The 21,892-nt window shown below is 44.0% G+C and overlaps 1 protein-coding gene across 3 annotated transcripts in view; it reads right to left on the reverse strand.

Annotated features, from left to right (window-relative positions):
• Positions 1–11,663: 11,663 nt before the first annotated feature.
• The window catches only part of ZBTB40 (zinc finger and BTB domain containing 40), a 68,939-nt gene continuing 58,710 nt past the window's right edge, over positions 11,664–21,892 (reverse strand). The window contains exons 15-19 of one of the 3 annotated variants that reach the window (XM_068240600.1): positions 18,929–19,091; positions 18,646–18,732; positions 16,944–17,173; positions 12,374–12,635; positions 11,664–11,902 (exon numbers count right to left, since the gene is read on the reverse strand). In XM_068240600.1, coding sequence (XP_068096701.1) covers positions 12,411–12,635; positions 16,944–17,173; positions 18,646–18,732; positions 18,929–19,091 — 705 coding nt within the window. In that variant the 3' untranslated portion in view covers positions 11,664–11,902; positions 12,374–12,410. Of the gene's footprint in view, positions 11,945–11,997; positions 12,636–16,943; positions 17,174–18,645; positions 18,733–18,928; positions 19,092–21,892 lie in introns of those variants that run through there. The other 2 variants (XM_068240599.1, XM_068240598.1) reach the window with 2 other exon arrangements.

Here is a 21,892-nt window from a genome sequence, read left to right on the forward strand (position 1 = left end):
AATAATTCTGATGATCCTCACATTGATTGCTATGTGCTCGACTCCAAGTGCACTATACACGCTGTCACTGCCATTTCTGACTTGGAACCAAGTCTTGCTCTTTATGGTACCAAACCTCACTCTCCATCATCAGTTAGAGGAACTCCAGTGAAAATAAAGTAATGAACTTAATTTTTACCATAATAATGTATAAATGATTTAGTCAGCGTTTGCCCATTGTAAAATCTTTCCTCTCCCTGATTATTTACATTTTCCTGCTGGCAGGTGATGTTAGTGGAAGTAGCTGCTGCTTGATTTTTTGGCAGTTGGAAACAGCGGTTATTTCCCACAATGCAACAAGGCTCCCACAGTGTGATGTCAGCACCATGGTCCTATCACACAGTGGGAGTGGTTTCCCCACAATATCAGCCATACAGAGCCCCCTGATTATCTGTTTGAGAAAAGATCTCTTATGGGAAAGAAGATATCAGCTACTAATTGGGATGAAGTTAAATTCTTGGTCATGGTTTCTCTTTAACAGTTAACACTACCCAGCCCAGTTATTGAGCCAATACTCAACCAGAGGAAGGCATTTGGAAGAGAAAGGCTTCAAGGTAAGAAAAAAAAAAGCTGATACTCTGTAGTAAAGAGTACATTATTATCTAACGGTGACTTACCATAAATGAACAGAAATTTAAGGATCATCATACCTACCCAGTGACCCAAGATATATGCATCTTTGGTCATTGGGTAAACCAATCTTTAAATCAGTCTCACTGAGAAAAATAGTTAAAGGATGTCTGGTTACAAAGCCTCTTGATAGTGGAACTTAATATGGAACTACTTCCCTCACCCTCTGGTTAGGCCTGGGCCTCAGAGTGCTTTCAGCAGTGTTTTGGTATCACCGGCGATTCCAAAAGCGCTAGGTTAATAAATGTCAATAGAGGTGATCTCACAGAAATGACTGTCCAAAATTGTGGTCCCTGCAGCATTTTTTGGAGCGCTTGTACTTCAATACAAAGTATAGTATCACTGCAAAATAGCTTTTCAATCGCTGTACGTGATTTTGCATCTCTTTTACTACCCAAAACCACCTGCTGTACCCATAAAGCAAAAAAATTGGTACAAAAACACTAAAATAAACCAAAAACCCCAAACCCAAAATTTGCGATTGCTAGTGGGCCCCAGTTCTAAGGGTGCATAAAACCATCCAATTTTGATTTTCCAGTGGGGCACACAGAATGGAAGCTGCCTGTTTGGTAACAAGCAGTTTTGACCTATTTTATAAGGAATAGTGGGTTCAGAAGATCACTTACCAAATGACTGTATCACACAGCTGCTACTTAAATTACACAGGTATTAGAAGGCTTTATTAATGAATCCCAGCTTCTGCTTCCTGGATGGGTCAATATGCATTTTTTGTTACTTCGCACTAAAGCAACAAAACCATACTTCACCAGAGCAAGGCAACACGTTCCTCTATGGGTTCAGGGCATACAACTGCCTTATAATAAGCTAGTATGCAAAAAATACAAAGCAAAATGAAAAAGGCCATACACTAGATTAGATGTTCAATTTGGACAGAAGTACAATACCTTAATCGACTAGAATATTGATCAAAATTGTATGGGAAAAAGCAGCAATTTTTATTAAAGAGTAACTGTTAGGCATAAATTAAAAAAATAGTTTGGATATCCCTCTTTAATAAAGCCTAAAACAATGCTAAAAAGGCATTGGCACAGTAAAAAATCATTCTCACTTTTAAATTAATATGATTTTTTAATCCTCTTGCTCCCAGTTTCTAACTCGTACGCAGAGCCGCAAAAAGAGAAGTAGCAGTGTATGCTGGGCGGCTTTTTTTTCCTTTGCTGTTCCCTGTTCCTCCAATATTCCTCCCCTTACGCAGTAGTGCAGCCTGATTGGCTGCTTCCTCTGGCCCTGAAGTTTTCCCCACCACCGCCTCTATTCCTCTCTTATCGGCAATACAGACGTCCAGCATACATTATTATAGCTGCCTGCCTGAGCGAGGGTCTCTGCAGAGTGGGGTAAAGATGGCAAGCGGCACACTCCAGACCCCTGCTGCTGGTGGCAAGGCTGTGTGTAGTGCACAGAGAGGTGGACTTCAACTAGCGGCAGCGTGGCTCATCTGCAGCGGCTCCCTCCTCCAGCATTGTGTCTGTGAAGCTGCAGCTGCCAGCAACTACGTGATTCCTGGATTGTTCATGACAGCAGCCTCACATACACTGGAATGAATGAGTCCCTGCAGATGAGTACCCACTGCTCTGTAATTAAGAAAAAAAAAACACAGGGCGGCCAGAAACCTTCAGCGCTCTCCTCTTCTTCTCCTCCTCCTAAGGCGGCAGACCGAGTCCAGCTCCACTGCATTCTGTCCGGGAGGATGTGCGGGAGGAGGGGAGGGGGGGGACTCTGGGCTCACATTCCTCACAATAGTGAAGGGGCACTCTGCTTTCAGTAGGAGGAGGGGGAGGAATACCAGCTGCAGCAGCTTTCTTTATCTGCTGCTAGTTTCCTAACTGAAGGCTGGCTGGCAGCAGAACATATATCAGCTAAGCTTACTACACTAACCACTAGGATTGGTAGTGCAGCATTAATAATGGGTGAATGAGCAAGTGTGGTTTGGCACTTCATGCAAACAGACTGGCTACTTCACTCAACTATTGAGCAGCAGGTGGGAGTGTCTGAGGGCTTGGAAGAGGGAGTGCTAATGCATATTAAGTCAAAAGGAGGAGGGCAAACAGTAAGGGAGGAAATTACATCACAATTGGCTTCACGCACAGTCATCCTAAAATGGAACCTCTCAGGAATAGAAATCTCTTTATTTACTATATATAATTCACTGCAAAGCAAAACACTGGACAGTGCAATGCATATGTTGTGTAAGTACAGCAAGTATGTATCTACTTCTATATGTGGGTTTTTTTTTGGAGACACTATGCATAACAGCTCCTCTTTAATCATACATGAAGAGGAACAATTTGGGCGTTAGTAGAATAGCAGTATGGGCCTGTTTCCACTACACGCAGATTCTGCATGCAGAAAACTGACTCCAATGAATGTCTATGGGCCTGTTTGCACTGAACGTGATTTTTCTGATGCAGATTTCCCATAGGCATTCATTGGAGTCAGTTTTCTGCATGCAGAATCTGCGCGTAATGGAAACAGGCCCTAAAGGTACTGATAGTCTACTATTGAGTAACACAATAGTAGAACACAGTATTGGTAATTTACTGATATTTTACTATTGCTAAACTTAACCCTATACTCACTTGACCTTTCCCTCTATCAATGCGTATCCCTAAATTACTCCCCCCCCAAACACACACTCAAAACTGGTGATATCTGAACTGCTTCCTTTGCTAAAAAAACACTCCTCTGCCAATACCGATGCTGCCTAAACAAATATTATCGGCTGCCGTCGGTTGAGTTGGGGGCTGCAGTACACAAGCTGAATCCTTAGCAGAGGCGGTAGTAATCCTTTGCTTCAGCCAAGATTCATCTGGCGTGTGCGGGGCATTAATCTGTTGTATGGAAAACATCTTTCTTTCCTGGAGATTCTTAAACAGCCACTGCAGATATTTGCAGAGATGTTAAATGAAATGACTACACAGGATGTCTGCCGTGTAGTGGGAAATATACTCTCTACAATAACATCTCAAAACGCTATTATATTTAGTTTGCTTCCTAAAATGTACATAGCTATATATTAATTCTTATATAAAACAACTCGTGTTCCAATCTTATAGGTCCTCTAAGAACTAGTCATAAATAAGTATTCACATTAATCTGACTCACTAGCTTTAAGCCAAGCACACTCTCAATAACGGTCATTCAATTGTTTCAGGTGGTCTGTTCCTGTATTAATACACTGCATGGCTATATGTTGATCAGTGTGATCTGCGCAGGGGAGGAGGGAAGGTTTATTGGGAACAAGCGGCCAGAGACTGTGGCAGGAAATAACAGCAATCAGGCATAATTTTCTAGCATCCCTTATTGCTTAAGAACAGAATGGGGGAATTGAAGGACACCTGTAAACACTATGAAAAGGTGCCAGAAGCAATCATGGGCACCCCAAGTTGACCAGGCCCTTAATTGTATGGGAGCTTGTCCTGTTCTTTGCTTGACTTTCATAGTGAACATAGCAAAGTGCCAGGTTCAGTGGGGCTATGGCTGTACTGTCATAGCAATCTACTAATAAGAAAAGGAATTACAAATACCTGTGTGTCACTGGCTCTTGTTAATATACAAGTACCACATGCAGCGACTGTCCTTGAGCAGTATGAGCCCACTGCATAAGCTTAGCCCATATATCCGTAGAAGGCTGATTAAATTCATGTTTCTGCATTTTACACCTCTAGAATACTCCAGCACTTCATCTAGAACTATTAGCACAACTTTCTGTCTCCAGTCCTCAGCAGCTCTCTGTTGGCAGCTTCTTCAGTTAAAAAAACCCACCTTTCTGGTCTCATAACCTGCTACATTAAAGAGAATCTGTATTGTTAAAATCGCACAAAAGTAAACATACCAGTGTGTTAGGGGACATCTCCTATTACCCTCTGTCACAATTTCGCTGCTCCTCGCCGCATTAAAAGTGGTTAAAAACAGTTTTAAAAAGTTTGTTTATAAACAAACAAAATGGCCACCAAAACAGGAAGCAGGTTGATGTACAGTATGTCCACACATAGAAAATACATCCATACACAAGCAGGCTGTATACAGCCTTCCTTTTTAATCTCAAGAGATCATTTGTGTGTTTCTTTCCCCCCCCCCCCCGCAGCTATCTTCCACTGAAGTGTCAGGCTGTTTCTTCCTGCAGAGTGCAGACAGCTCTGCCTGTATGTAATTCCTCAGTATGTGAAAGCCCAGCCAGCTCAGAGGAGGATTTATCCAGCTTGTAAAAGATAAGAGAGCAGAGAGAAGCTGCACTAATCTAAATAATACACAGGCAGTGTGCAGAGAGGGGCCTGGAGGGGGGAGATGCATCACAGAACCACAACACTGAAGAACTTGGCAGCCTTCCAGACACAGGCCGACAAGTCTGACAGGAGAGAGAGATAAGTTGATTTATTACAGATATGGTGATAGTAGAACGTGCTACAGTAAGCCAGAGCACAATAGAATAGATTTTGGAACTTGTAGGATGGAAGAAAACTGGATAAAATTTTTGTTACGGAGTCTCTTTAAGTGTCATAAAAAAATACCATGAAACATAAGTTACTTGTAGCATAGACCTGTAGCAGCAACACACCCTTTAGTTGCAACCAATGTAAATAATGAACCTTCCAACAACTACAATACACTTCATGAAACTTGTAGCTGCTCAGGAATGTATCTAACTAGTTATAAATCTCTGCTACAAAGCATCTTGTGTGCCATAGTTCATATCTTACACATTAGCGCAAGCGTGATGTTTCGTAGGCTGATTTTATTTATGTGAACGTGTAGAAAAACAGTGTGCATAATAAACATACAAAGCTACCGATTACCATGAATTAAAACCGTCAGTAATTCCAGCTGTAACAGCTTGGTACACACCTGAAGTGAGAGGGATATGGAGGCTGCCATATGTATTTCCTTTCAAACAATGCAAATTGCCTGGCTGTCCTGCAGATCTTCTGCCTTTAATACCTTTAGCCATAGACGACAAGCATGCAGATCAAGTGCTCTGAGGCTTGGTTCACACATAAAAAGCTGCCCAGTCCTGTCAGTTTTTGACAGTTGCCATACATTTTGCACGTGTTTCTATGGCTGTGTTCACACACAAAAGGTAGTACTGGATCAGAAATGTGCAGATTTATGTGTGAACCAGGCCTTACTGAAGTCTGCCTAGATTAGTAGCATGCTTGTTTCAGGTGTGCAATTCAGACACTACAACAGCCAAAGAGATCAGCAGAACTGCCAGGCAGCAGTTTTTTTAAAGGAAGTAAACATGGCAACCACTATATCCCTCTCACTTCCGGTTGTCTTTAATAATTTTGTATGGGAACTACCCCAGAGTTGGAATTTCAGCCAACTATGGGCTTGATTCACAAAGCAGTGCTAACTGTTTAGCACAGGTGTGCTAAACAATTAGCACGTGAAGTGCCGTTCGCGGACTTTTGCACACGCAAAGTGCCGCGATTCGCGCAAATCACAGCAATTTGCGTGCGCAAAGGTGCGCAATTGTGCGAATCGCTGCACTTTGCGCGCGCAAAAGTCCGCGAACGGCACTTCACGTGCTAATTGTTTAGCACACCCGTGCTAAACAGTTAGCACCGCTTTGTGAATCAAGCCCTATTTGTCAGGGATAAATGTTATAAAGACTGCTGGCCATTAGAAAACAAAATCAGGTGCTTAACCCAGCTTTGGTTCACTTTTCCTGTGATTTGAGCAATTTATTGTTTTCACACAGGAAACATTTTTGCACCTCAACAATAAAAATGTAAGTTTGATATTCATTTTCTAACCTTTCTCACTTGCTAGGGTGCTGAAAAGGCATTCTTTAGATAAGATGATCAAAACTCTGCAGTGAGAACACAAAGGAAAAACAATGACCAAGTTAAGACCTAAACTTCAGAGACCACTGATTGGTTTCACTTAGGCTGGGACCACACTTGTCAGTATGGAAAATTCACATTTCTCTGGATGCCATTTTTTGCAGACTATTCAAGTTTGTCCGGGTTTCAATGAGCACGTTATTGCACAGTAGGTAATGATTATCATTGGGAAAATGCACATGGCGTTTTGATTTGACTAAAATTGCAAACGCACTACATGTACCATTTTCTGAGCACTTTGGCTCATTGGAAGGTATAAGGAAATCACAAAGCGCTTGAAAAATTGCTTTGTATAGCGATTTCCTGAGCGCTTCTATGAATAAATACATTGTATTTATTCATTTCCGGGTGAAAGAGTTCACTTCCTGACTGACGTCAGGAAGTGAAAAAACAAAACAAAAACACATCGCTGAGCAAAAGCGCTTATAAATTCGCTTTTCTAAGCGCAAAGCACAGGGAAAAGCACTTTACAAAAAAATCTCAAATCGCGCAGCGTTTGCGATAGCGCTGGCAATTTAAAATGTGAACAAGGCCTTACACAAGGTAAAGTGGGAATAGTTTGATCTGATCTGTCTGCTTACGGCCTGGGCCCACTAATGCAGTTGTGTCCGCTTTACAGCATCTGTAACATTGATGTGTAACTGAAAAGTGGACACAACTGCGTCAGTGGGCTCATGCCCTTAAGTGTAGGTCAGCAATACATAACTCTACTCCAGAGGCTGCACGTTTCCTGCAAGTATGTTATTCAGAAACTATGGATGTGAAAAAAAAAAAAAAAAAAATCAGCATGACAGACAATTCTCTTTTATCTCTTCTTTAAAGAGAACCCGAGGTGTGTTTAAAGAATGTTATCTGCATACAGAGGCTGGATCTGCCTATACAGTCCAGCCTCTGTTGCTATCCCAAACCCCACTAAGGTCCCCCTGCACTCTGCAATTCCTCATAAATCACAGCCGTGTTGTGAGGTTGTGTTTACATCTGTAGTGTCAGTCTCAGCTGCTCCCCCGCCTCCTGCATAGCTCCGGTCCCTGCCCCCGTCCCTTCCCTCCAATCAGCAGGGAGGGAAGGGATGCAGGCGGGGACTGGAGTTCTGCAGGAGGCGGGGAGAGCAGCAGACTGACACTATAGAGATAAACACAGCCAGCTCTGACAAGCTGTTTGTCAGCAGCGTGGCTGTGATTTATGAGGGATTTCAGAGTGCAGGAGGACCTTAGGGGGGTTTGGGATAGCAACAGAGGCTGGGCTGTATAGGCAGATCCAGCCTCTGTATGCAGATAATATTCTTCAAACCCACCTCGGGTTCTCTTTAAAGAGAGTCTGAAGCGAGAATAGATCTCGCTTCAGACCTCATATATTGCCCCTGCTAAAACGCCGTTATAGCGCGGCTTACCGGGGGTCCCTGTCCCCCAAATCCCCTCCGTAGTGCGGGGGAGCGCTTCCTGGTTGGGGCAGGGTAACCGCCGCAGCCCTGCCCCACGCGCGTCTGTCAGCGCGTATCTCCGCCTCTCCCCCGCCCCTCTCAGTCTTCCTTCACTGAGAGGGGCGTGGGAGAGGCGGCGATGCGCGTCTGATAGAGGCGCTGTGAGGCAGGGCTGCAGCCGTTAGCCCTGCCTCTAGGAAGGGCTAATCTGCGACCAGATTTCCGACCAAGGTTTGCGGGGGGTGGGTTGGGGGGTCAGGGACCCTCGTTTAGCCGCGGGATAGCGGTGTTTTAGCAGGGGCACACGTGCCCCTGCTATATATGAGAGCTGAAGCGAGATTTAGTCTCGCTTCAGTGTCTCTTTAAGGCAGCCTTAATTTCCTCTCAGTTCAGGTTTCCCTAACAGCATCAGTGGCAGCTTACAAAAGTTTAAACTCGTACAACTCATGACAGGTCTTTAAAGGGATACTGTAGGGAAGGGGGGGGTCGGGGGAAAATGAGCTGAACTTACCCAGTGATTCTAATGGTCCTCCGCAGACATCCTGTGTTGGCGCAGCCACTCACCGATGCTCCAGCCCCGCCTCCAGTTCACTTCTGGAATTTCTGACTTTAAAGTCAGAAAACCACTGCGCCTGCGTTGCCGTGTCCTCGCTCCCGCTGATGTCACCAGGAGTGTACTGCACAGACACAGACCATACTGGGCCTGCGCTGTGCGCTCTTGATGACATCAGCGGGATCGAGGACACAGCAACGCAGGCGCAGTGGTTTTCTGACTTTAAAGTCAGAAATTCCAGAAGTGAACCGGAGGCAGGGCCAGAGCATCGGGGAGTGGCTGCGCCAACACAGGATGTCTGTGGGGGACCATTAAAATCCCCGGGTAAGTTCAGCTCATTTTCCCCCGACCCCCCTACAGTATCCCTTTAAGTATCTTCTTGGTCATACATACAGGAAAGTATTAGGGCTTGTATGCTCAGTTGTGTTGCAGAATAATTCTGCATGTCAGCTCACTGCCCATACAATTCTATGGGCCTGTTCACAACTCTGCATTGTATCTGATCGTGTTATACTAACTTGCTGCATGCAGGTTTTGTATTAACTACTTGCCGACTGCTCCACACCAATTGGCGTGAGCAGTGCGGCAGCCCCAGGACCGCTCCACGCCCATTGGCGTGAACGGCTGTCTATGGGGCTAGCAAGAGATCGCGCGCAGGCTGTGCGCGCATCTCCTGCTCGGGGGCAGAGCCTTTGGTCTCCAAGCGGCGATAGCGAAACCGCCGTCTAATTTTCTTGTACAGCGCTGTACTGGGGACAGCGATCAGACCCCACCAACAGAGGGCTCTGTTGGTGGGGAGAAAAGTGGGGGGGAGGGGGGGGAATCACTTGTGCGCCGAGTTGTACAGCCCTGCAGCTTGGCCTTAAAGCTGTAGTGGCCTATTTAACTAAAAGTGGCCTGGTCACTGGGGGGGGTGGGGGGGGGGGGGGGGTTAACACTGCGGTCCTCAAGTGGTTAAAGACACACTGAGGCGGAAAAAAAATTATGATATAATGATTTGTATGTGTTGTACAGCTAAGAAAAAAAAACATTAGCAGCAGAGACTCAAGTCTAATATTGTTTTCAGTACAGGAAGAGCTAAGAAACCCCAGTTGTCTATGCAAATTAGCCATTGAGCTCCATGACTTTCAAAGTCGCAGAGAACTCTGCCAGACACTTGAGATAATAAGCTTTAAAAGACAAAGGCCTCAATTCACTAAAATCATGCTGGAGATAATAAGGCAAGAGATAACTTACCTCCACATAGTGAGAGAGTTATTTTATCTCTTCATTCCTTAAGTTACCTCCTCTGTAGTTAAAGGGAACCAGAGATGAACGTTTCACACAAAATAAACATATCAGTTGATAGCTTGTAAAGAATAAATGCTCTACCTGATAATTTTGCCGCTCTGGTGTGCCTTTTTTAGTGTTTTTTATCCATTATTGCTCCAGGAAAAATCAAATATGGCCGCCAGCTCATATCCCTTCTCCTTCTGGGTTATATGAGTTGTTCTGGATGTGCTGTCTAGGCTATATGAGACTAGGCTGCTATCTAGGCTATATGAGAAAGGCTGCTGTGTGCTTTCATTTTGGTATGATGTACTGCCTGTAGGAAGTGTCTCTCATAGGAATGAAACTGCCGTTATTATCAGTATCTAGTGCACACAGAGCACACAGGGATCATATTGCAGCCACAGAGCTTCTCTCTCAGCAGAGCAGCCCCTCCCAGTCATCACAGCTCTCAGTATGCAGAGCAGGAAATCTAAGCCAGGAGAGGGGAAGGCTTGGGCTTGAAAACACTTCACAGAAGAGTGACTCAGCTATAATGATTCCAGGTCAAACCTCGACTGAATAGTCGGTGGATTCTTATCACAGCTGCTAATAGAATAATTAAGCAGATAACAATGAAACTAAGGGCTGGTGCACACCAAAACCCGCTAGCAGATCCGCAAAACGCTAGCAGATTTTTAAACGCTTTTTTTTATTTTTATGAGGCGTTTTGCTAGCGTTTTGCGGATTGCTGCTGCGGTTTTCAGTATAGTAGATTTCATATATTGTTACAGTAAAGCTGTTACTGAACAGCTTCTGTAACAAAAACGCCTGCAAAACCGCTCTGAACAGGCGTTTTTCAGAGCGGTTTGCGTTTTTCCTATACTTAACATTGAGGCAGAAACGCATCCGAAATCCAAAAAATGCCTCACCCAGGCATTTTTCGTTTCTGCAAAACGCCTGCCGCTCTAGTGTGCACCACCCCATTGAGATACATTGACCAAGCAGATCCGCAGCCGCAAGCGGATCTGAAAACGCCCAAAAAGCTGCTCGGTGTGCACCAGCCCTAAAAGCAGGGTAGGTGTTTACTGTCATGTTCCCACTGATAAATGTAATAAAATACATGAGGGTGCTTCGTCTCTGGTTCTCTTTAATTTACTTCCTCTGTAGTTATTTTCACACGCAGTTAATAAACTCTGGAGTTATTTTAAGGATTGAAGAGTTAACTTAAAGACAGAAGAGTTAACTTTAGGTTTGCCTGAGGTAAAATGTTTCCAGAATACTACATGCCTCATCACCATGGTGATAACTCTAGAAGAGTTATTAAAGACAGGAGATAAGCTTAGTGAATTGAGGCCATTGGCCTCAATTCACTAAGCGTTATCAAACACTTTATCAAACGTTTGATAATTTACCACATGGGTAAAATCTTATTTTGAATTCACTAAGGTGTTATATATTTGTTGAATGTTTTATCGATAAAACATTCGATAACTATATAACACCTTAGTGAATTCAAAAGAAGATTTTACCCATGTGGTAAATTATCAAGTGTTTGATAAAGCTTAGTGAATTGCGGCCAATGTATTTTTTTTTCTCTCTGCAGGGAAGATTTTACAGACAGGCTAGTGAACTTTGGAACCCATTTAGAATGCTGAGTAGCGTCTAAACTGCAAATATTAGAGAATGATGCAATGTTATAAAAAAAACAACACTATATAACTGAAAATAAACATATTAGAATATTTTCTTTGCTACTAAAATTCTAGTAATTATCCGTATTACACATCCAATTAATTAGATCATAATTTTTTTTCCCTTCAGTGACTCTTTAAAGTCTATGTCCAGTATCCCTTGCAGTTCACACTCATAGCACGTGCATTATGCAACTGACCATTGTGAGCCTAGCTTTACGTTCCATGTTGCCATATTGTAATCCAGCACTTTATTAAAATTGAAAAATTGCTTTCATTATATTTAAACCTGCTGCCTCACATCCGCTGCTGCCTTAAACCTTTATAAAAGAATATCAGGCCAGAGGGATGCACAACTAGCTTTACATCTGTTACCTCTCTCCTCTGCCTTATATCTTCTGGTGTGATTGTGATAAGTCCTTTCAGCTTACAGAAACTGGCCCACTACACAACCCTGCAAGATATAGAAGTCTTCCTCAGACTAGCAGAAGCATCACTGAAAAATAAATCCAGCATGACATTTTAGTTTGTTTTACAAAACTGCAGAAATTTTAGATGCAAGAGTACTTTTTATAGTGAGCTGCAAATAAAACAACAAGAATGAGGCATACATTCTGATTGGTTGCCAAGGGTGTCTGAGTACTGCCCAGCTTCCATGTATATTATCTAAGTGCTGGTCCCAGACAGTGCCTAGGGACTTCTGTGTTTTACCAACAGAAAATGGGTGAACATTAGTGTGATTACTAAATATTACATCTTGAATGAGGCAGAAAAACAAAACAAAAATTAAGAGCAATAAGTAAACTATTAACAAGGGCCAAAAAATAAATAAAAATAAGTTGCTCGACAATATTAAACGGAAATAAACTAAAATAAAATTATAAACATGAACAAAAGTAATATAAAAATCCAATTTGATAATTACAAGCATAATACAGCCAGCCAATCTCTGGAAGATGTCCTTAGCTTTGAGTTCTTTGTGTTACTGCAGGGACTGGATCTCCGCATATCAATGTTACAGTTCCATCAAATAAATCCTCCATGCTAACAGCTACGAGTTCTGTAGTGGTGGCTTGAGAGGTCTGGGTATCAGGGAGCGCCACGATAACCTGAGAGCCTGCCAGCTGGGATTCATCCAAGGTGATCACTTGCTCCGTAGTAGTGACTTGGTCCTGCGTCTGAATGACCTGCAGACATTGCAAAGCAGAACAGTTAGTATAAGATTATTAGAAAGTTTAAAAGGAGCTTCAATGAAATTTGGATCCTGCAATCTTTGTATCCTTTTAAAAAATGCCAGTAGCATGCCTGCCATTCTGATCTTTTTGCTTTCAGCAGATTGTAAATGACACACCAGGAGCACCCGAGTCTAAACCTCTAATCTGCATACTCATTCTGGGTATAGGATTCAATACAAAAACGGAACTACACTTATTGAGAATATAATGCATGATTAAAGGCAAACATTATTTCAGCCTATTTTTTATGAGATGAATCAGCGTTGCTGCACCAATGGATTAGATGTGCAGAGACCACCCCTGGAGTGACAGGGAAACTTTAGCAATCATCAAAGGTCCGCACCATCCAGTATTCAAGTTTCTTTATTTATAGCTCTTAGTAAAAAGACATGAGTAAAAACAGGTCTGCATGAAAGCGTTTCGACCCTTCTTTCTCAAATCATTGCAGAGTCTAACAGTCCATTACACATCACACACATCTTATATAGGTCTCAAGAGGACCTGATGGAAGACTTACAATTTACATTCATTAGTAAGATCTACCATCCTGTGATTATAATAGTAAATTTAGATACATTTTCACAACAACATACTAATCACAGTTAAAATCAATCGTATTTTTTAATTCTAACATCAATTCACATTTTAAACGTTTAAAAACACCCTTCAATGTCTCACTTCTTGTTTCTCTAGCTCGAGGGAGGAAATTACCATATTGTGGGATACACAGCCAATCACTTGCACGCCTACCACGTCCGCTTAAGAATTACGCAGATACGCAACGTAGGTACGCATGAAAGGTGCCGACAGCGTCCGCCTAAAGACTTCTACGCATCACATCCGTACGCATAGGTCATGACCAATCAGAATCATGCCTACAACGTTCGCATAAAGACTTGTCGCATCACACCCGTACACAAGTAAGCAAGTACGCACAGGAACCCAAGGGTTTAAATCGTGAATACGATATTTGTAAATTGATCATATAATTAAAGGCTAGAGAGCATGATGTCATAGCAGCCACACCCCTTGAGATAGCCGGAAGCTGGCGAAACATCAGGGAGAGCTGCTCTTTCTATGCATGGGACGCCACGCCGTCCCGACCTCCACATTTACTCACTCTTCATTCACCCGTCCACGCGGACACTTGGATAGACACCGATGTCGTATGTTGTTGTGAAAATATATCTAAATTGACTATTATAATCACATGATGGTAGATCTCACTCATGAATATGTAAATTGTAAGTCTTCCATCAGGTCCTCTTGAGACCTATATAAGATGTGTGTGATGTGTAATGGACTGTTAGACTCTGCAATGATTTGAGAAAGAAGGGTCGAAACGCCTGTGCGTCATCTTCATGCAGAACTGTTTTTACTCATGTCTTTTTACGAAGAGCTATAAATAAATATACTTGAATACTGGATGGTGCGGACCTTTGATGATAGCCTATTTTTTATGTACATATAAAAAACTGCCATTCCACACTGTAACAGGAACTGACTGAAAGTTGTATTAAAGCATAGCGCCTGTGTATGGATCACTGCAGAAGCCTAATATTATTTACTGTGTATAGTGCTAGCATCTTCCAGAGTGATTTACAAAGTACATGGTCACGTGGCCAAGGGGGCTCACAATCTAATCCCTACCATAGTTCATAGCAATTTAATAGCAAAAGTGGAAATTTTAAAGGACATCTGAAGTAAGAGGGATATGGAGGTTGCCATTTTTATTTTCTTTTAAGCAATATGTAATAGATAGCGGAGATGCCGCCGCAGCGGTGAGCGGAATGGCGGCTGTCTCCGCGTCTCAGCCGGCGGCCTCCGCCGCGCAATTACATGGTGGAGTTTTGCCTGGTCCTTCAGTTGCACATAGACTGAGGGCTACGCGCCAGGCGACAGGACCTTTATGCGAATAGAAGGGGAGTCAGCTGATCGGCCGGTCAGCTGACTCCAGCAGTGCTCCTGATTGGCTGAGTGACTGGGGCGGCGCTGTGGGGCGCTCTCAATATATATAGGACCTGGCTGTCAGTAGCTCCTCATCTGCTGTTGCAAATGCTACGTGTTAGCACTCAGACCTTAGTCAGATCCCAAAGTGTGCTAGAACCAGCAGGAGCTGGGGATGTACACTTTTGATAGCTAAAGTACTAATTGAATTGTATTATTTGTTATGACCTTCTGCTAGCCTTGGCTACTCTTCTGCCTATTGATTCTGTGCTTCTGCCTATCTGATCCTGTTGCCGACTCAGCCTGAACACTACTCTGATTTAGCCTTCTGTCTTTGTACCGTATCTGTCGGTTTGTTGCCGAATCTGCTTGTCTGACTCTCCTGCCCTCACCAGTGAGCCTAGTCCCTGGTGAGGGATTCCCTGTACAGCTTAATCACCTGCTCCTCAGGTGATCACTAGCTGCTCCTCAGGTGACTAGTAACCACGGTACTGTACTCATCACCTGCTCCTCAGGTGATTAGGAGCTGCAGTACAGTCTTGATCTCCTGCCCCTCAGGTGATCACCTGCTGCAGTGCAGTCTGAATCACCCGCTCCACGGGTGATCAGTACACGTGGTCTTACTGTGTACCTCTCGCTCCTCGGGTGAACTGATTACTAGTTCATCTGCATCTCCGGCTTGCTGGAGTGATGATCCCTGTGTTTTATAGAGATATCTCCCTCTACCAGCTCCTCTGGGGGAGTTGGTATCTCTATCTGTATTACTGTTGCACCAAACACCTATCTTTACATCTGGTTGTCCTGTGTCTCGCTATACTAGCATTATTGGTGATTCTGCAGATCACTACATAATCAGGTATAGTATCTGTATTATTGGTGATACTGCAGATCACCAATAATCAGAAAATCTGTTCTTGCTGACACCAATCGTTACACAATACCAGTTGCCTGGCTGTCTTGCTGATATTTCATGTGTCACTAAAGTCTGAATCACAAACCTGAAACAAGCATGCAACAAATCCGGCCAAGCTTCAAACATTTGATCTGCATGCTTGTACAGGGTCTATGGCTAAAAGCATTAGAGGCAAAAGATCAACAAGCCAGCCAGGCAATTTGCAGTGTTTAAAAGATATACGGTAGCTCCCATATTCCTCTTGCTTCCGGTGTCATTCAAGGGTCAAGAATAGCCAAGGCAAGTAGTTTATTCAATGGGAGTCTGCAATTCCTTTACGTTTAGGCATCATTAAAGTATATGTTTACTTGCAACGTACAGTTATGCTAAAAGCTCCTCTTATAAACTTTTCAAAGGCTCTTGGTACCTGTTCCTAGCCATCCATATTAGGGCTTAGCACAGCCAGTATGCAGTGCCTACTTTATTTACAAGGCACTGCTCCCTACAGGCTGGTGTGGTGTAGAGCGCAGACGATCTTTCAAGTAAAATGAGAGGAGAGGCTGTCCATCAGCTACAGCACTATCTAGCAGCTGCAGGGAGCAGTGCCATGAGATGTAAATAAACATCCTCCTAGCAGCACCAGTGGGTGCAAATTAGGCAATAATATGAATGTTGTCAAGATAGGTGTACTTGAGAAGTATACTGTATCTGTCATAAGAGAAACATGGAGTTACCACTGCTGAAAGGGCTGCTAGTAAGGCTAGAGTGTGTGTGCGTTATACCAAAGGATTCAACAGACTTTCTAGGGAGACAGGAAAAAAACACAGAGACACCAGGAGCCCCTCATGGTGTAGTATGTCGAGTGCTGATCACGTAGTCTTAAAGGGCAAAAGAATACTCACAAGTGTGGGTTGCACGATTAGCAACCACAGTATGAAGGCAGGTGAGGAAATACTACTGGCATCAGTTCATCTCAGGTTTAATTTAGGGATTCATATTTCTTTATAACCCCAGGAGGAGTTCTTACCTGTATGTGACACTTGCATGTATTTTAGTCTTTGCACATTTCCTTTAAATCCCTCTGTAAAATATCAGGGGCTGATTTGTCAAGACAGGTGTAAGGAAAACGAAAGCTAACTTGGAGCACAGACTCTGAGCAACTAGTAGGAATCCTTGCCTCAGTCAATAGCCTGATAGGAGCAAAAGAGCAGTAGTTGCCCAGAGCATGCAGCTTTCCTTGCACCTACATTGATAAAATCTGGTCCGCTTGAGAAGGCTAGATCAAAAAGGACATTCATTGCATTATAAAATGCAGGAATAGTTTTGCATTAGGTAAAATTAGCTACTATGTATGGGATTTTAACTTTTATTTGACATCTGATGTCCAAAGCCTGTGAACAACAGGCCTAAAGCATCCGTACCTGTACAACCTGAGCATTTGTTCCATCTGTGGTTTCCGCTATCACAATGTTGGGGTGATCCACCTCGTAGTGTCTTTCTAGCTGAGACTGTGCAGTAAAAAGTTCCCCACACAGTTCACAGCCAAACGTGTTCTCTGTTTCATTAAAATGGTTGGTGGCCACATGGTGCTGTAGCGCTCCTGGAAACTGGAAACATTCGCTGCAGTAAAGACACTGAAATGGCTGGGACCCTGTAAGGAAGAAAAAGTACAGTTTTGTCTAGGAATCATTTTTTTTTATTTATACAAACAAATTTCAAATAGTACTATATTTGAAAAAAATAAATTTAAAAAACCCCGCACACACCTGATCCATGGGTCTCAAATCTTCAGAAACTTCACACTGCTATCTAGAAGTACACTTGTCAGCTACTCACTTAGAGCCCGTTCACAATGGGCCAACAAAAAATGCTCCGATCCAGCAGGACAGAGGCACATGTGTAAACCAATCCTATGTTAAAGGATACCCTAAGTGACATGATGAGATAGACATGTGTATGTACTGTGCCTAGCACACAAATAACGATGCTTTGTTCCTTTTTTTTCCTCTCTCTGTCTGAAAGAGTTAAATATCAGGTATGTAAGTGGCTGACCCAGTCCTGACTACAGTGTGATCCTCACTGATGAGAAATTCCAACTATAAAACACTTTCCTAGCAGAAAATGGCTTCTGAGAGCAAGAAAGAGATAAAAAGGGGAATTTCTTATCAGTGAGGGTCACACTGTAGTCGCTTCCTGTCTGGACTGAGTCAGCCACTTACATATCTGATATTTAACTCTTTCAGGCAGAGAAAAAAAAAAAACAAAAAAACACAGCATGTGTGCTTGGCACTGTACATACACATGTCTATCTCATCATGTCACTTTGGGTATCCTTTAAGCACAGGATCCACTTACACTTGCCAACAGAGCAGGTAGCAGAACACAAGTTTCTGACTAGCACTATTTTTACGGAGCCCATTTATGCTGTGGATGCTCATGGAATCAGTGCAAGCCTATGGGAACAGACAGTCTCCATTCCCACTAGGCTGCTTTCCTCCTCTGTTCTGGATCTACTCACCTGTATTCTGCATCTTCAGTTGCCATTTGGGTCCTACATATGCACTGACTGCTCCTGGGCCTGGGAACAAAGGTCGGTATCGGAGACCTGGCAGAACCATAGGGATAAAATTGGTTTGCAAAAGAGCAATGGGAATCCTCACTAGCACCAGGGAGGATTTTTATTGGTTCACTGAGTGGAGGACCAATGAGAATCCTCCCTGTTGCTAGGTAGGATTCCCATTGATCTAGCCAATGGTGGCCCAATGTTTCTACCAGGGCTTTGAGCTTACTGGAACCTGTCCCCAAGCCAGCAGCGGTGTCAGCGGTGGGAGGACTTGGCTAGCTGAGGCAACGGTGACAGTGGCGTCAATAGCAATTGCCTAACGGTGTGTAGTGTAAATACACTCACAACGGGGCACAGCTAATACAGTCAGGATGCGCTGAACATACAGTTGTGCTTCTGGCCTGTAGTGTGAACCAACCTTACTGTGAATCTGTCCAAAGGAATGTTTACTCTCAAGAACCGCACCTTTCCTTTCAGTATTTAGAATAATTGCTATGTTCTCACATTAAACAAGCACTTGTTATATATCTGTCTTGAAATTCTGATTAACCGTTACTTGCCTGAGTGTTTGCATTTGATATGAACTTGCAGAGCTGCAGATGAGGGGAAGGACTGTTTACACGTATCACACTCATGCAACTTCCCATCTGGGGGAAAAAAAAAAAATCAGCACGGTTATTGGTGACACACTTATCTATATTTGGACCAATTACATCCCTCCTCTCTTACAAAGCTGATCAGTAAGAAATTCTGCTGTTTGTAGGAGGACAAGCTCACACATGCTCTTTGTGTAATAGTGTCTAGAGCCAAAGTAGCGATGACTATTACCTATTGCACACTTACCGGGATGCTCTAATTTGGTGTGTTTCTGGAGGGTGGAGGTGCTGGAGAAGACCTGTTCACAGGAACTGCACTGCGCAGCAGAGAATTTGGAAGAACGGTGATTCTGAGCAGCAAACAGGTCTGGATGATGTGTGCGGTTGTGGTACCATAAGCCGGAGAGTTGCTGCACAAAAAGATGACATGTTGTGATATACCAAAGGACCTAAAAGACTTTCAAATCTTTTCCACTAAGATGTAATAGCTGCTGTACTATAAACAGTGAGGAGGAACGAAGATTGATAAACTCCAAGAAGCAGTTTCAGTCATGAGCATTTCCAGAAAACTGCAAAAACGTCAGTGCATTTAGATGCACACGGGCATGTAATAGGTGCACTCACATTTCTTACAATTTAATTGGAGTGTTACTGGCTGAAACTGCAACATTCAAAGGCAACAGCGGCGCAACTATACCGGACTTGGCCCTCTGCAGTGATCTGTCGCCCCCCCCCCCCCCCCATTCCATCACAGGAAAGGGGGCCTGGTCCTGTGCATTGCTTATGCAAATCATTCAGCGCAGCAGAAGCGTATACAATACCTGCTCCCGACGCCTGCTCCTCTCACTTCCTGATTAGTTTTCAAGTGCGGTACACTGTGTGCAGCCAGCCAATCACTATGCGACTTCAGTCCCCACATGGAAATTGGCTGGCTGCACATAGTGAATGGCGCTTAAAAACAAACCAGGAAGTGAGTGCAGATGTGTGCGCCGGGCTCAGGTAATTTATACGCTTCTGCTGCGCTGAATTCTCTGCATACAGAACTGTCTCCCGGGCCCCCTCGCTACCGCAGTTGCAATAGTTACGCCAGTGCAAGGCAACAAAGCAAAGCAAATTTGTTCAGCAACACAGAATAAAACTTAAAAAGTGTGATCAACTAATACCATTTATAAAATGTAGCTTGCTCCACTGTGGTATATTGCAGTAAATAGGAATTTTTATGAAGACTCTATAAAGCCACAGTTTGAGAACGAAAGACCACTCAACCATGCTGAAATGGGTGCAGGACCAGCCGTAGCCAGACCAAGCGGCACAAGTAAAAGGAAAGCCTGCTCGACCAAATGAAATAAAAGTCCCATCTTTACTAGCAAATCGTTCTAGACAGAGACATATCAGCTCCAATAAAGACATATCAGCTCCAATAAAGATTGGACTTTTAGGCCATTTGGTCAAGCGGACTTTCCTCCTACCTGTGTCTATAAAGCCACAACTTTTTTTTCTACAATAGAAAGTTTATTCAACAATTCAGAAAAGAACACAGTCTTGTTACACTAAAAAGGGTAAACACATCTGGATAATAGTCATAGGCGTAAATGAACATAACCGGACCCAAAAAAAACCCCCAAAAATTGGGTCCATAACAATGGAGTTTCACACAACATTCTTTAGAGAAATAATGAACTGGCCAAAGGACCCGACATAGGTTGTATATTGTCAGAATGGACGCAGACATAATAACAGTATAAATATGTGACTAGACTACCAAATAAACACCTTGAGAGCTGTGTATAATTTGAGTAATTAAGAAATACATAGTTTGTTAGGAACAAACAAATATATATACCTATGAGGTAGGAGTGTACCAGAGTATAATAATATCATAAATAAGTAAAGAGGAAGGAATAAGAAAGTGGGGGGCATCCACTGCGCCTATGCAAGTGCTGCTGTCATTCACACTCACGTGGTCTGAAGTGTTCTGCGCAGGCGCAGAACTACAGAAAAACACAATGCATGCAATTTTCATTGCATTATTTTAACCACTTGCCAACCGCCCACTACTAATAGGCCGCGGCAAAGTGGCACCCCCCAGGACCGCGTAACGCCGATCGGCGGCGGCACCTGGGGGACTGATTAGCCGGGGATCACGCGCATCCGCCGGCATTAGGCTCCCCCCACCCGCCGGCCAATTAGCAGCGTTGGCGGGTTGTTAACCCCCGATCTGCCGCATACAAAGTGTATAATACACTTTGTTAAGCTAACAAAGTGTATTATACAGGCTGCCTCCTCCCCTGGTGGTCCCAGTGATCGAGCGACCACCAGGGGAGGAGGCAGCCATTGTAGTAAGCACATAAGCACACTAATCCTGCCCCCCCTGCCCACTGATCGCCCACAGCACCCCTCAGACCCCCCTGATCACCCCCTCAGACCACTATTTGCACCCAATCACCCCCTAATCACCCATCAATCACTCCCTGTCACCGCTATATTTTAGATTAGGTCCTAAACTGCCACCTGGGGGCTCCTGATCACCCCCCCCACACACACACACACCCTCAGATCCTCCCCAGACCCCTTCCAGACCCCCCCCCCATGTACTGTATACATCTATTCTCCCCTGTAAATCGCCCACTGATCATCTGTCAATCACCCCGTCACTGCCACCCATCAGATCAGACCCTAACCTGCCCCTTCCGGGCACCTGACCACCCGCCCACACCCTCAGTTCGCCCTCAGACCACCACCAACCCCCCCCCCCCCCCCCCGATCACCTCCCCAGTGCATTATTTACATCTGTTCTCCCCTCTAATCACCCACTGATCACCCATCAATCACCCCCTGTCACTGCTACCCATCAGATCAGACCCTAATCTGCCCCTTGCGGGCACCCAATTACCCGCCCACACCCTCAGATCGCCCTCAGACACCCCCGATAACCTCCCCAGTGCATTGATAGCATCTATTCTCCCCTTTAATCACCCCCTGAGACACCCATCAATCACCTCCTGTCACCACCTGTCACCCCCTAGCACTCCTATCCATCAGATCAGGCCCTAATCTGCCCCCTGCGGGCTTCTGATCACCCGGCCAAACCCTCACCTGCCCCACCGCAGTGACAGATTTTTTTTTTTCTGATCACTGCTGGTCTCTACGACTTAATTGTGGCTGAGACCAACCGTTATGCCACACAATATGCAACAACCAATCCAAGAAG

Source organism: Hyperolius riggenbachi, chromosome 6, assembly GCF_040937935.1.
Source record: "Hyperolius riggenbachi isolate aHypRig1 chromosome 6, aHypRig1.pri, whole genome shotgun sequence".
Classification (NCBI taxonomy): Eukaryota; Metazoa; Chordata; class Amphibia; order Anura; family Hyperoliidae; genus Hyperolius; species Hyperolius riggenbachi.